This window comes from Cydia pomonella, chromosome 1 (genome assembly GCF_033807575.1).
Source record: "Cydia pomonella isolate Wapato2018A chromosome 1, ilCydPomo1, whole genome shotgun sequence".
Lineage (NCBI taxonomy): Eukaryota > Metazoa > Arthropoda > Insecta > Lepidoptera > Tortricidae > Cydia > Cydia pomonella.
Window position 1 is genome coordinate 31,387,165 of NC_084703.1, and position 16,113 is coordinate 31,403,277.

The 16,113-nt window shown below is 36.7% G+C and overlaps 1 protein-coding gene across 1 annotated transcript in view; it reads left to right on the forward strand.

The window, feature by feature from the left end:
* LOC133528493 (importin-5) overlaps positions 1–16,113 on the forward strand; it is a 44,502-nt gene that overhangs the window by 4,401 nt on the left and 23,988 nt on the right. The window contains exons 3-4 of the mRNA XM_061865885.1: positions 10,146–10,288; positions 14,175–14,376. Of these exons, the coding sequence (XP_061721869.1) occupies positions 10,146–10,288; positions 14,175–14,376 (345 nt within the window). The remainder of the gene's footprint in view (positions 1–10,145; positions 10,289–14,174; positions 14,377–16,113) is intronic.

Consider the following 16,113-nt stretch of genomic DNA (forward strand, 5'->3'; position numbering starts at 1 on the left):
TGAGGCGAAGCCGAAAATTGTTAATAAAGACGCCACGAGTATTTTTTGACTCTGTTAAACAACTTGCATATAATACTTTTTCTACGACCAAGCACTTACTTACTTTGAAATAAAATTGTAAATTTAACAAATATTTTTCATTTCATCTATCGCGATTTTGAAGGCAGAAAATTATTAGTGACTTCTTGGGCCATCACTGATATTTCTTCAGGCGTAGATACTAAGTTTTCGTCTTGATCCATTTTAACTCGAAAGACATACTGTTATTTAACACAAAAGTTAAGTTTTTATTCGACAACCACAATAACCTCATTCAAGAAGTAACAAAGAATAGAGTAGGGTACGGGCGGTAAAATGAAAAAATGAAATTAAAAAAAAAACTTCAATCAATTTTTCGTGTTATGGCTCCATCAAGGTGTTGATGATTCTGCCAATGTCGAGGTTGGATAAGACACGGCTAGTATATGAATCTTATTACGGTCATAGACAGTGTTCGGTGGAGTATCCGATCTGCAAAGAAATACAAATTACGACTAACTAATAGACTACATACAACTATTAAACAATATAAACACTACACTATGTACAGAACAAACTACAGTTAAGTATTAAATCTACGAACTAATTGTACAATAATATGATACATACTACAATTTAAGATTATTTTTAGCTAGGAATTTACTCAAAATACCACAAAACGGAGTAAAAACTAAAGTTAGTAAAAAGTTAATATTTACTGGACAAAAAAAAAAAAAAACTTGTCTGGTTCACTTACTTGTCACAGATGACATTTAAAATAAGGTTGGCAACATTGTATTTCATACAATATTCTTTAAGTGGTCATTACACGAAGTATCGAAAAGTACCAAAAAGATACTGCGTGTATGCAAAAATGCGTTTTTGGGGAATAGACTAAAGACTTGTCTTGACAACTATAAGGTAGGGTTTTAAAGATGTGTGCACGACCCTTTAAATGTACGGGAGTAGAAAAAATATATTAAACCGGGTTATTGACGTATTTTAAGTCTTATATTATTATTAAAATTGCTCGACATGTTCCTCTCCATACTGTGGAGATCATCGGGAGCACGCGTTGGAGGACGGACGCAGATTGCGGGCTGCAGCTTTCAGCGGGCGACGGCTGTGGCAGTGGAGGCGAGACGGTACCCTCGTTTTCAGCATTATTGTCAAATGATGGGTTCTTGTGGAACACTCAGATTCAGTCAAATATTTATAGATAAAATCTAGTATTCGCAAAATGTTACACGCTCGGTTCCCGTACAAATAGCTCAATAGTGGGACCGGATTTTTGCCCTATAAGTTTTGATAATTCTAAAGAGTGAAAAGTGATGTTTATCTGGTATGGGACATATTTTTAAGCATATTTGTAATATATGAAGAAAAGTTAGAACGAGCGTTAGATATAAATAAGGTATTTATGTATTTTTATTGATGAATATTGAATTAAAGTACAAAATTTAAGCATCGTCTTTTATAATATGTATGAGGCTTTATGCTATCAAATTTTTAGAAAAAAAATCAACGTGCTACTTTGTCAAACTCAAATTAGCTTATTATTTTGTCAATATTGAATTAAAGTTTGAAGTCAAAATTCGACGATTTATCAGAAAAAAGTTATCATAATCAATTCGTAGCGCTATTAAATAGTATTTTTAGGGTTCCATAACCATAATGGCAAAAATGGAACCCTTGTAGTTACGTCATGTCCTTATGTCTGTTGGTCTGTGCGTGTGTCACAGCCATTTTACTCAAAAACTATACGGTATATTTTATAACCAAAGTTGGAACGTAGGTGTAGATGTATTATGTAAGTCGCTTGTTAGTTTTGAAAACAAAAATTGTAAAATATATTTTCAAATATACACATTCAGGCCTTGTACATCTTTACAGATGATTTAAGCAGCATCTATGATCTAGCGACAGTATATACTCCGTATAAATGTAACAAAAAGTTTAAAAAAAATCATGTGGCTCATCATTAGATAGGTCTTTAAAAATACAAAAAGGTTGCTACAAACTTTTTTTTGATTAAGTAAATACTTTTGACAATAATCGCTTCAAAAAAAAAATTGTGTGATCCCCTCTAACTTTTGAACCTGGAGAGCAAAATCATTAAAAAAATTCTAAATAATAAAGCTTAATAAGCAAATAATTTTTCAGGAAAATTATTTTGAATATGGTCGGTTAAGCCATTTAAGAGTTATAAAAAAACTGATCTCTTATTAAAACAAAGAAAGTGCCACTAACATACGCTCTTTTGCTTGTACGGCTTTTTTGTATTGTATGAAGGTACGGAACCTTCCATTATGCGTGGTCCGACACGCACTTGGTCGGTTTTTTCAGTACGGATGTGCACAAAAAGAGGTAAAATAACAATAATCAAAATAAAGAGTTCTATATTGTAACCCAAAATATCCGCCACACGTGTCGTTTTGTACTTATCTACTGCTTTGCTTTTTTCCATTGACACAAATATATTTAGTATTAAAAATATTCAGTGTCATCTTCCACTCACAACAAGTTAATCTAAGTTACATCCCGATAACAATATACACTCATTTATTCATCAATAAGAACAACCACAAAACGAAAAAAACCAAATGAACAAGTGATTACTTGCAACCGCGCCTATCGATCCCAACACTTAGTATTTGATAAGTAATTGCCTTAAAATGTGGCTACGAAAAACGTCACACCAACCGGGCGATGCAACCAACGAGTGGCTTAGACCCCGGCTCTCGTGCGCTGAAAATTCAAATTTACCAATGATAACTCATTGCCTACTCTCGGCTCTCGGCCAAAATGGGCCGAGATTCTTGCCGAGACCGAGATCTCGGCTCGATTTTTGGCCGAAAATGCCGAGACCGAGACCGAGATCTCGGTCGGACCTTAATTATAAAATAAAAGTTATTATGACTTCAAAATGAGTGAAAAATGTTTGATATGTGTACTGTACTGACTTAGTAACAGAGAAAAAACGAGGAATTGAGCAGCTAATAACTGCGAGCAAATAATCTTTCTTGGTGATGGGAAAGTTAAATATTTCGAGGGCTTCAGGCCAAAGGGGCGTATACGCAAAAATGCCATTTTTCGTTTTTAACGGCATCGTATTCGTCTTGTAACAATACGTAAGCACAATTTTTTTCATAATTTTATCATAATAATTAGTTAATTAAATAATTAAAAAATCATTTGGCGTATAACTGACAGTCATCATTTTAATGTCGTTCCAAAAACCCGTACTGAAGGCGTATAAGTGATATTTTCATTCAGTCCCCAATATTCATCGGAGTATAAAGGCGTACGTACATACTTCTCTCACGTGACAGTGCGAACCACGAAATAGTGTCACGCTATATAGGCGTACATACATACGTCCATAAACTTTTACCAACTATCCTCAAAGTGCGTCGCGGCAAAGAGGCGTATGAACATACGATCGTACAAAAATTACGTTGGCCTTCAAATAATGCCGGGCCAAAGGGGCGCGGAGACAGCGTCCTTGATTGCCGCATATTGCTATCCCTTTCTGTCAAGCTGGTAAGCGCACTAGGGTCGCCTGTCTCAGTCAGTGTCTAGTGCGTTACAGTATGGTGTGCATCTCGTGTGAATAATAACAATGAAGTGGAGCGCTCTGATGCTGATGGCTCTGCCCTAGGCATTCAAGAATGACGTGGGCGGCTGTCTCCTCTGCCTCCATGTACGCTCTGCAGAGGGGGCTATCTGTAACATGTAGGGTTAGTAGGTGTTTGTTTATGGCCCCATTCAAAAGCCGGAGTTGTGGCCTCTTCAGCTGTCTCAGCCTCCTCGACAAACCGAGGTCGATTGTCGGGAGGGTTTCCTTCGCCTGCCTGCACATGCCTAGGTTAGACCAGTACTGTTGGTGTTTTACCTTGGTGTTGTGTCGCAGCATATTCCTGAGCCAGGCATAAGGCAGAGGTATAATTGGCTCCGGTCCTGCCACCCTCAGTTCCGAGCCTCCTCTCGCCAATATGTCGGCCGCATCGTTCCCTCGCGAGTTGCTGTGTCCCTTGATCAACTGCAGAGTTACGCTGGTGGTGGTGCTTACCTCTGACAGAGCTTTGTGGCATTCGTAGATTAGCCGTGAGGTCAAAGTATAACTTTGCCGAGCTTGTAGTGCTGACCGACTATCAGAGACTATGCGGATGGGGTAGTCCAATACTTTCCTTGAAGCGATTGCGTGTGCTGCCATTATGATGCCCATACATTCTGCCTGGAAGACTGTGTTGTGGGCACCTAGTGGTGTTGAGTTATGTATGTTTAGGTCCTATGAGAATACTCCAGCGCCAGTACCTGACCTTGTCTTTGATCCATCCGTGAAGATTCTCAGCTCTCTTGGGTTGAGTCCTTCACGAGGTTCTTCGTGTAACTGTATCTTGTATTTCTTGTCGAAGACGAATTTTCTGGGTATCCTGTCAGTCACCGCTTCTATTAGCGGTTCCTTACCTATCGCCTCGTAGAGGATCTCGGTGTGTGGTACCCTAGGCGGTCTCCAGATATTAAATTTTTTAAGACGTACCGCCGTAGTTCCTGTAGTTCCTGTTGTATAAAGAGGTGCAGTAAGGCTTCCAGGGCCGCGGTTGGTATTGTCCTCATGCAGCCCGTGGTCGCCATACAGACCAATCTCTGGAGTCGTTGTAGTTTAGCTTCAACTATGGATAGTTTGGTGCGTGGCCACCAAACTATCGGACCGTAGCTCATTATTGGTCGTATGACTGCCTGGTAAAGCCATAGAGTTATCTTTGGGGTTAGCCCCCAGGTTCTACCCACCATTCTACGACATTGCCAGAATACGACTGTGGCTTTGTCAATTTTGCCGTTTAGGTGATTGCTCCAATTCAATTTGCTGTCGAGTATTACCCCAAAATACTTTACCTCCGCAGATAGTTGGAGTTCAGTGTCGAACAGGTTGGGAGGGCGGAAGTTTCCCAAGTTGCGTTTGTTGGTGAACATTACCAGCTCAGTTTTGTTGAGATTGACTAAAAGTTCGTTGTTAAAACACCAGCGCTCCACGATGGCTAGTGCAGAGTGGGTAACATCGCATACCGTACCTGCATGATTGCCGCTCGTCAGTATCACTATGTCGTCAGCATAGCCGATTGTGTAATAGTGATTATTGTTTAGTGTGGTGATCAGGTCATTCACCACAAGGTTCCATAGTAGTGGCGATAGGACTCCTCGTTAGGGGCATCCTTTTGTCACTAATGCCTGCTGTGTTTCGCCCGTCCCGAGTTTGATGGTTCGTTGGCTCAACATGTTGTTTATCCATTCTATCATAACTGCATTCGCGCCATGTCTTACCAGTGCTGCTGTAATGCTGCTGAACCTTGTCCTGTCGAAAGCCCCTTCTATATCTATGAAGGTTCCTAAGCACATGGATCTGTTTTTGATCGCCACCTCAATTTTACTTACTACTGCATGAAGTGCCGATTCTGTAGATTTGTCAGGGCTGTAGGCATGTTGGTTTGGATGCAAGGGCACATGAATTAGCACCCTCTCTCTAAGGTACCTGTCACACAAGCTCTCTAATGTTTTCAACATGAAAGAGGTCAGGCTGATGGGCCTGAAGGATTTGGGGTCCGAGTAGTAGCTTTTACCTGGTTTCGTTATGAAGATAACCTTGACCTCCCTCCATTGCTTCGGCACGTACCTGTGAGCCAGACAGGCGCGCAGAACGATGGTCAGCTTCAGAGTGAGATGCTTCCCGCCCCATTTAAGAGGCGCAGAGAAGATCCCATCCATTCCTGGAGATTTGAAGGAGTCAAAGCTGTTTAAGGCCCACTGCGTGCGCTGCGGGCTAATTACCTCATATGTCTGTAGCCATTCGTCCTCCGTCAGAGTGGTTGTAATTCTTAAGTGTAACATTCCTCTGTTATAATTTGATGGAGACGTAAGTGGGTTAAGTTGTTAGCTAAACTACTTTTAGGTTTATTAGTGCAGAAGATTTAATATTGTTTCTTTTTATGAAATGATGATAAATGATGTCGTATTTATTTGTTTAGAAGTTTTGATTAATATTTTATTGTTTAAGATAGCTAACTCCCACCGAAGGGCTAAACGACTGCTAAATATTATAGGCAAAAAACAGAATAAGCGGCGTGATTGTCTTTTAAAACACTTCTTCTTATCGTGTAGGTTGTAAGATTGATGCACCTTAAAAACCCTGGTGTTACAGTTATTGAGCCGCCAAAGGCCTCTGACATGGCTCTCATGACGAGCACCACCGGATAGATAGCAGCCGGCGTTGGTCCCGGCTGCTATCTTTACACCGTGCCTTCCGAAGCACAGAATCATTTTACTTTTCGGACAATCAGGTGATTCAGCCTGCAATGTCCTAGCCAAACCGGGAATAGTCTCACAAAGTCACAAAGCGACTTTTGCTTGACAGTGTCACCACCGGGATTCGAACCCGGAACCTCCGAATCGAGAGACAACCGCTCTAACCACTAGACCACGGAGGCTATTGAAACACTGAAATGCTCAAAGTGGCAATTCAAAACAGTTACTTACCCAATCGGTAACCAGCTCGAGTCGACATTGCTTAATCTCGTGGATAGCTGTGACACTATCGAAACCATCAGGAATCATTTCAATGGTAAAATCTAGATGATCTTATGAATATTTACTCAAAATATAATTTGGCGTTAAGACGCGGACTGCTGCGAGTGTTACGGGTTCGAATCTCACCCGGTGACTAACTTTTGTTTTTTTTTTTATATGTTTAAGTTTATATATTTTTTTTTTTAATTTTTATTGGTTTACACTAGTTTAATTTAGTAAAAAAAAGTGGCGGTGACATAATCGGACAGACAGACGGACATGACGAATTCGGGTTCCGTTTTTTGCCATTTGGCTACGGAACCCTAAAAATGACCTATGTAATAAGAGAAATTGACAATGGATGGCGTTACTCTGTGACAAGTGCTGTAAGGTTAAAATTAGGGATTGCAATCCGGTCCGGCGGATCCGGTAATCCGGCCGGATCCGGCACTTTTCAGGAGCTACCGGATCCGGTAAAAATCACCGGATCCGGACCGGATCCGGTCAAATAAAAAAAACGCCTAAATACAGCACGCACTGTGCGGTTTAGATGAGGAAAAGGCGACGGATGAGAGGTATGAACTTAAACAGAGCATAAAACGAATGAAAACGTTTAAATTTAGTTCAATAAAAATATATGTATTATGACGATGACTGGGAACAGAAGTTGCCTTTCATGTTGGTGGCACGATACGACGATTACATAAATACTGTAATAGAAGGAAAAATTAAACGATGGAGATGCCATGGAAGGCATTTTTAATTTATGCTAAAGAGAAGAAAAGAGTGTCATAATGTTGTGATAGGAGATTAAAAGTAAACAAATGAGCAGGATTAAGTCGGCAGTACTCAACCGACTAGAGCTGGGCTAATCAATGTGTTACATGTGTGAATGAATATAAGATTGTAAGTTTGTATTGAAAATGAATGTATGAATGTATGAAATGAAATGATAACATTGATAATCTTTAGTTTACTTCGAGTTTATATATATATATATGATAAAATATTGTTTATTTTCTATTCAAATTTGAGAGAGACTCTTTTGTATTTACAATTTCATCCAATCTTATGCAATTTCCTTAATGGTACATGCTACTCTACGTCTAGCCAATTCTTTATTTGATCCATGTAACTTTTCTTAAGGAGTCCCTTTCCGCGATGGATTTCAATTCTACACTCTATTATTTTTCACATGAGATCGTCGTAGCGTGTAAGTCGTGTTCCATTCCCTAAAATTTGACCAATATACTTTTCTGTAAATAAAAAAAAGGTATTTTTTTTAAATCATACAGACTACTACTTTCTTGGGCAAAACATGAGGGAAAATTTAATATCATTTTGGTTAATAGTAAAATATCTTATTTTCTTACTAGAATGGATGTCAACGTTACAAAGAATTCAATCAAGGAACAGTTACGAAAACTTGTAATTTCAAAGAGTTCCAATTCCCACCCCACATCCCATTACCGGGCTTTGGAAACTAATCAAATTTATAATTGTAAACGAAAATTTGAGCACTTGTGAATGGTTATATATAATAAATGACCGATTTCATATTTGGGTTTTTAAGTGATATTGACAAGGTCACACTTTTTACTACTAAGGGTTATTTTATTGTTAAGAAGTTATTTATTAACTTCAAATTATAGATTTAGGAATACGTATTACGCAAAAAACTAGAAAAATATGTCATTTAATTAATTTTGATATCCCTATACCAAACCGGATCCGGTCCGGCCGGATCCGGCCGGATTATGGCCAAAAACCAGCCGGATCCGGCCGGATTGAAAATCAATCCGGTTTGCAATCCCTAGTTAAAATCGATTGTAAATAATAATAATTGTCAGTTCACATTTTACTTTTTAAGTTTATGTAGATTATCACCACCATATTACAATAAATAGTTATAACCGAGCAAAGCTCGGTCGCCCAGGTACTATATTACTAACTGTACTAGGTTGCCTTTTTAAAAAGTTGGTCCAGTCCATAGTTGCCTACATTTTATATAAAAATCGGTTAATCTAGGCGACCATTAACTGGACCAACTTTTTTAATACGGCAACTTTGAAATAAGCTTTCATTTGATATATCATACGATGAAATAACAAACAAAAAAAACTATCCGTACGCAATCTTACAAGGCAACCTACTTGAAATGTATCACTGTGAATTTTGTCTTACATTTATTTCTTATCAGAAATAAATAACATGAGGGTGCATATACCTTATAACGTATCTCTATATAACTATCGGTTATCAACATTAGCATTAGCGGTTAACAACAACATTCCCCTTAAAACAAAAACTATCGCGAGGAAAATACCAAGTCCAAACATCTGTTAGTTACAAACAGTCAAATAAAATAAAAAATCTGAAAAAAATCGGGAAAGAAAAGCTGCAACTGGCTTTCAAAATGGTACAAGGAAGGGTGGTCATCTGTATGAGAATGTGTTTTTTTTATGTCTCTATTTTACCCAATGGTTGACTGGTAGAGAATGCCTTTTGGCATTAAGTCCGCCATTTGTGTTTTTTTTTGTTTGTGCAATAAAGTTTAAATAAATAAATAATATTCATATAACGCGATAACGAATTCTACGTGAACGAAACCGCGGGTAATCCCTAGTATAGTAATAAATACGGGTAGGTAAGTTTCCATTAGTATACTAACAACAAAATAACTATTTTCTATTGCTATTAATTTAAAACACTCTTTAGGAATTTTTTTGATGGACCGTAGACGCAGTCAAGGGCACCCCGCTCCCCACTACCGTTGTCGCTGCATCTTGCCGCAAACTTGCCGCGCGTTTGAAACTTTACGTATTTATATAAGCAAGGAATGCATACATATCAGTAATGACTAATGAGTGTCGCCGTGATTTTATATTTCTAAATTTTTGTTTAGTAACTGAGATCATTGTTGATGATCGATTATTATTAACTCTACAAACTTTAATTCAATATTGGCTATACTGCTTAACCTGAAATCAATATCTAGACAAGCACATTGTATACATGTCTTAACTTTTTACTAGAATACTAAGTTGATCGATAATATCGCAATTTTGCAATATCAGCTACTCTAATTCTATATTTACAAAATAACTCGTGTTTTACGTCCACCAGAAAGCAGCTGTTCCAGATTTCTCAAAACTGAAAATTGTACATAAATTGAAGTGTTATTCGATATGATAAAGTTTTCTGTAACTTTTATTCTATATTTACTTAGTTATTAGCAAAAATTAAAATATTTAAATATAACCGAAAGCTCAACCTTAAAATTTCTAACTTTTATTATTTAACAAAGTATTATTTAACATACTCCCAATGACATATCAAAAAAGAAAAAACTTATTATCGAAACCCATTTTTGTTCAACCGCTGGTCTAAAATCGATGAACTCTTTTCCTTAATCTCAATATAGTTCTGTGGTTTATAAGTGTTGCTGATTCATACTTTGAGTATGTATGAATCACACTGGTCTACTAATATGTACTGTACAACAGTAATCTAATGAAGACTAATTTTAAGAACAGAACCTTATAAAGATTATTTTTCCACAGATATGTGATGTAGTGTCAGAATTGGCCAGAAGTCATCTGGATGATGATGGGGCAAACCAATGGCCTGAATTTCTACAGTTTATGTTCACATGTGCTAACGCACAAGACTCTAACATGAAAGAGGCGGGCATAAGAATGTTCACGTAAGTTGCTCGATGAAATATATATTTTATTTTTGTATTCCATATTATATCAATTTATTATATGTGTGACCCCCTGGAGGTCGGTAATCTTTCGTACGGGGGTCTCAGAAAGCCATGAAGGATCAGTGAAAAAGAGAAACAAAAACACATCAGGTTCCAAGTCTTAAGAACAGTCTCAATTGAGAATGACAGATCTTTATTTGGGAATCAAGAAATGTGCTCCAACTCCAATACTACATATTAAATGTGTTTTTAACAGACTTCAAGATTTCAAAAGAGGATTTTTTTTTTAATGTTTGTTACTCCATAACTCCGTCATTTCTGAACCTGAAAATTATTTTTTTGTTTGAATTTATATATATACAGATTGGTCCCGTTTTTGTCAAAACTCAGTTCAGATGATGGGATCCATGAGGAATCGATGGAACTCTTCAAATGTGAAAGGCATACATATAATGATTAGGGAATGCAAAAACCGGAGGTTTTTCAAAACCGGTTTTTTCTTTGGTTTTACCACAAAAAAAACCGAAACAGGTTAAAACCGGTTTCGGATTTTAGAATCAACAATTCTTAAATTCATCGCCATGGAATAAAGAAAAGATTGAATTTGCTTCAGGTGTAAAAACGAATGATAGTATAGTACGAGGGTTGCTACTTATATATCCGGAAACAAAAAAACAAACGTACACGGCTGAAAATGGTTTTATTGTTTTTCAAAGTATTTCCCTTGATGATCTATGCACTTTTGCATTCGTGTAAACCAATTTTTGAAGCACTTCTACCACTCCGCCTGAGGTACCTCCATAACGTGTTGTTTGAATGCGTCGACAGCATCTTCAGCGGTCGAAAATCGTTGACCGCATAATTTATTTTTTATATTGGGAAGTAAATAAAAATCATTGGGTGCCAAGTCAGGGCTGTACGGCGGATGACCCGTTAATTCCACATTTTGACCTTCCAAAAATAGAGTTGTTTCGCGTGACGTATGACAGCTGGCATTGTCATGATGAAGAATGATTCTTCGTCGCTGGTTAGTTTTACGAATTTGTTCAAATACTTCCGGTAAGCAAATGGTCGTGTACCAATCTGAATTAACCGTTTTACGGTTTTCTAGTGGCACTGTAACTACATGGCCATTAATACCGAAGAAGCAGGCCACCATTTGTTTCAATGTACTTTTTGCACGAGTAACTTTCGTAGGGTTCGGCTCATTTTGAAACACCCATACCGTTGATTGTTGCTTCGTTTCGGGATCGCATGCAGATCCAGGATTCGTCACCTGTATAGATGTTATAAACGGCCTTTGAGTCACCACGGTTATATTTTTTTAACATTTTATTGCACCATTCAACGCGAGCATCTTTTTGCTCCTTAGTTAAGTTGTGCGGTATCCAACGCGAACAAATTTTTTTTACAGCTAAATGATCATTTAATATGCTATTAATGCTAGTCATAGAAATACCCAGAGTCGACTCTATCTCGCGGTACGTAACATGTCGGTCGTCCATTATAAGTTTTCGCACAGCCTCAATATTTTGTGGTATAACGACCGATTTCGGGCGACCTGCCTTAACTTCGTCCGTAAGCATACTACGTCCACGATTGAAATCACTAAACCAGTGATACACAGTAGTTTTAGATGGAGCTTCATCACCAAAAGTTGAAGTTAGTTGATCTATGCACTGTTGTTGCGTTAAACCACGCCGAAAATCATAATAAATCATAGCACGAATATTTTCACGAGTGAGTTCCATTCTTGCAGCGAGATGACATTTAAAACCCGTCAAAAACAAAACACTAGCGTTAATAAGAAAGAAAAAATATACCGGCCAGTACTTAAACAAGTTCAAATTTTACCATGGAGGTCAAATATACTATTTAAGAAGATTATAATCCCGGTTTCCGGATATATAAATAGCAGCCCTCGTATATACACGATTTTATCACGAAATTAAAGACAGAATATCTGACTTTTATTGTATTATATGGAAATTGTCAAATGACTTAATGTTATTTGTAACTAGGAATAGGAACAAACCAATTATATAATATTATTTTTTTGGTTTGTTGATCAAACTAACACAACACCACATTATTTGATTTGATGTCGATTCAACCGGTTTAGGACCGATTTACACCCTTATAATGAATAAAACATGCAACTTAGTTAAATAAATAAAAAACCGAATAAAACCGAAACCGGTTTTTTCAAATTCTAAAAACCCGGTTTTGGGTTTTCGTCAAAAACCGGTTTTAACCGGTTTTTTCGGTTTCGGTTAAAACCGGTTTGCATTCCCTAATAATGATTTTTGTATTTTCTGTAACAAATCAAGCATTTACATTTAAAAAAGTGACATTTGATGAAGTGGAACTGCTGATGATCATCAGAATGGAACTCTTCAACGACGCATAGTACACATTTGGCGATTTCTCCTCTTCGCTGTGTTTGTTAAGTAAATTAAATTGTCAAAACAAATTTTTGACAAGTTCGAGTTCTGACGATGGGGTCCACGAGGAATCGAGGGAACTCTTCAAATATGAAAGGCATACATATAGTGATTTTAGTATTTTCTTTGACAAATCAAGCATTTACATTTAAAAAAGTGACATTTGATGAAGTGGAACTGCTGATGATGATCAGAATGGAACTCTTCAACGACGCATAGTACACGTTTAGCGATTACTCCTCTTCGCTGTTTGTTAAGTAAATTAGATTTTGAAAATAAACTTTTGTCAAGTTCGAGTTCTGACGATGAGGTCCATGAGGAATCGAGTGAACTCTTCAAATACGAAAGGCATGCATATAGTGATTTTTGTATTTTCTTTAACAAATCAAGCATTTACATTTAAAAAAGTGACATTTGATGAAGTGGAACTGCTGATGATGATCAGAATGGAACTCTTCAACGACGCATAGTACACGTTTAGCGATTACTCCTCTTCGCTGTTTGTTAAGTAAATTAGATTTTGAAAATAAACTTTTGTCAAGTTCGAGTTCTGACGATGAGGTCCATGAGGAATCGAGTGAACTCTTCAAATACGAAAGGCATGCATATAGTGATTTTTGTATTTTCTTTAACAAATCAAGCATTTACATTTTAAAAAGTGACATTTGATGAAGTGGAACTGCTGATAAGTGGATCTGAATGGTACTCTTCAACGACGCATAGTACACGTTTGGCGATTTGTCCTCTTCGCTGTGTTTGTTAAGCAAATTCGATTTTCAAGACAATTTTTTTTTTCTAGTTCGAGTTCTGACGATGGGGTCCATGAGGACTCGAGGGAACTCCTCAAATGTTAAAGGCATATATATAGTGATCTTAGTATTTTCATTAACAAATCAAGTATTTACATTTGTAGAAGTGACATTTGATGAAGTGGAACTGCTGATGATGAACAGAACGGAACTCTTCGATGATGCATAGTTCACGTTTGGCAATTTGTTCTCATTGCCAAACAGTTAGGTTTTCAAGGCACTTTTTTATATTTCTATCCTATTTAGTTTTTTTAATAATTATCTGGTGCTTTATTTCATGCATGGTGTGAAATAATTTATCTTAAATACAGTAGATACCCTATTGCGGGTATCTTATCAGTCAACCATAGGGCAAATCTGAATCCGGTGCAGTGGCAAAAAAAAAACATGTAAAGGAAGTACCTTTTCTACATAATTAGACGCTGTCTATTTAATTTCATTGTATGTAAATCTAAAATCAACAATAATCGTTCTTTCACCGGTATCCCTCATTGAAGTCAGTTTTTTTTTCTTAAAAATTATTCTCATTGCTGTCTCATCTCAGCTGGCACCTGAACACTATCAAACACATGTCTACTATGTTAGGGAAATATTAGTGTTTTTATTTTATTAATGATATTGTCCTTTCAGTTCAGTACCTGGAGTATTTGGAAATCTACAAAACCAAAATTTGGATGCCATCAAGAGGATGCTATTCACAGCATTGCAGCCAACTGAAAGAGAGGCTCTCAGGGTGCAGGCTGTGAAAGCTGTTGGTGCCTTTATCTTGTTGCATGACAAGGAACCTGCAATTCAAAAACATCTAAGTGATTTACTAGATCCAATGATGCAGGTATGAAATTGCTATGATAATTAATTGCCTTTCAATCTTATACCTTTAAACGAGCAATTCTTATTTAGTTAGGAGCACAAGTGTCAATGGCTCTCATATATTTATCGTGTAAAAATTAAAGGTATAAACAATCACCCTTAAATACTTTTATTTTTAGAAAATGTACACCATGAAGTTAATGCTAAGTGTAATCATCAAGTTTGAAATCAGCGTAATAAACTTTTAAACTAAAATTAATATTGAATTAGTAACATAAACATTGAATCAGTATTGCACCACATATTTATTATTAGAAAATTTTGACTATAAATATTTTGTCCACAATACTTTGGCTTTTTTTACTGCAGCCAAAATGCTTATTATATACGCAGTCGACATCTAGCATCGAGTAGCGGAACTCTCAGTACTGCTACTCTACAATAGATATGGCGGCAAACAAGATTTTCCGCTAATATTATAACCAGAGTAACCGGAACTCATCATTGATCATTAGACTTTTTGTTTGCCGCGATATCTATTGTCGAGTAGCAGTACTAAGAGTACCGCTACTTGATGCTAGATGTCGACTGCGAATATAATAATCATTTTGGTACCAAAACTGATGTATGGAGTGAGCACTCTATTACTTATCTCTCTATGCTCCAGTTTTTCCACTAACTGCCTCTTTCTTTAATATATCAAGATAGATCTCTTAGTTCATTATCCCATAAATTTTACGAATAGAACCAGGTCCAAAACAAGTCATACAGCCCCACATTTTGATGTTACCACCTCTATGTTTAACGGTTTGTATGAAATTTCGCACCGTCATCCCTTCTCCTTCTCTTCTCCAATTCCATTGATGGCCGTCCGTTGATCTGTTAATTTTAGTTTCATCTGAAAAAATTACCTTTGCCCAGTATTCCTCTGTCCACGTTTGGTACTTATTACTAATAAGCGGTATATTTTTTTTTCCACTGCTCGGAATTTTGCACCCTGAAGACTTCTCACTGTTCATTTACTTACGACCTTTCTTGTTTGTTTTCGTAAGAGTGAGGCGGCATTCGATGTGGATTTTGCTTCTTCAGTGACCATATAATGTATAATCCTACATGTTTCTTGAAGACTCAACTTTTTTGTTCACCCTCTGTTATTCTTCAAAGGTTTTGCACATTTTTGTCTCATTCTTTGCACAGCCGACTGGCTTATGGTTAATTTCTTGTCTATTTTCCTAGTCGACAGCCCTTTCTCCAACATTTTTTTAATCAAATTGTTAACAGGCTTTATAAGTGGTTTCATGGCTAATGTTTTATTTTCAAATAACGGTGAAGTCAATCATTTCAAGAGAAATCATGAATGATAACATGACAGATCATTAAAATAAATGCACATTGGAAATAAGTTTTGATTTCGTCCGATTAATCGAACGGCCTGCTACCGAAAGAGGTCGGTGCAAAATTGATTCAATACTAATGTCACTTTTATAGATATAATGCATTACTTCAATCTGTAATTACGTAATGGCAGACTATCTCTATAAAGTATACTAACAGAAAATAATGAAATATCAAAATAATTATTTACCGTTTTAATGTAAAGTAAAGGTACATGTCAAAGTAGTGAATATTGGTTCACTTACATATATAATAAAACTTCGTCTCCCAGATATTAGATATTTAAAACAACAATAATAATAAAAGCTTTTATTTCGGAAAAGTTATCCATATTACAGTCCATTTTTTTAGCGATAAAAAGAAG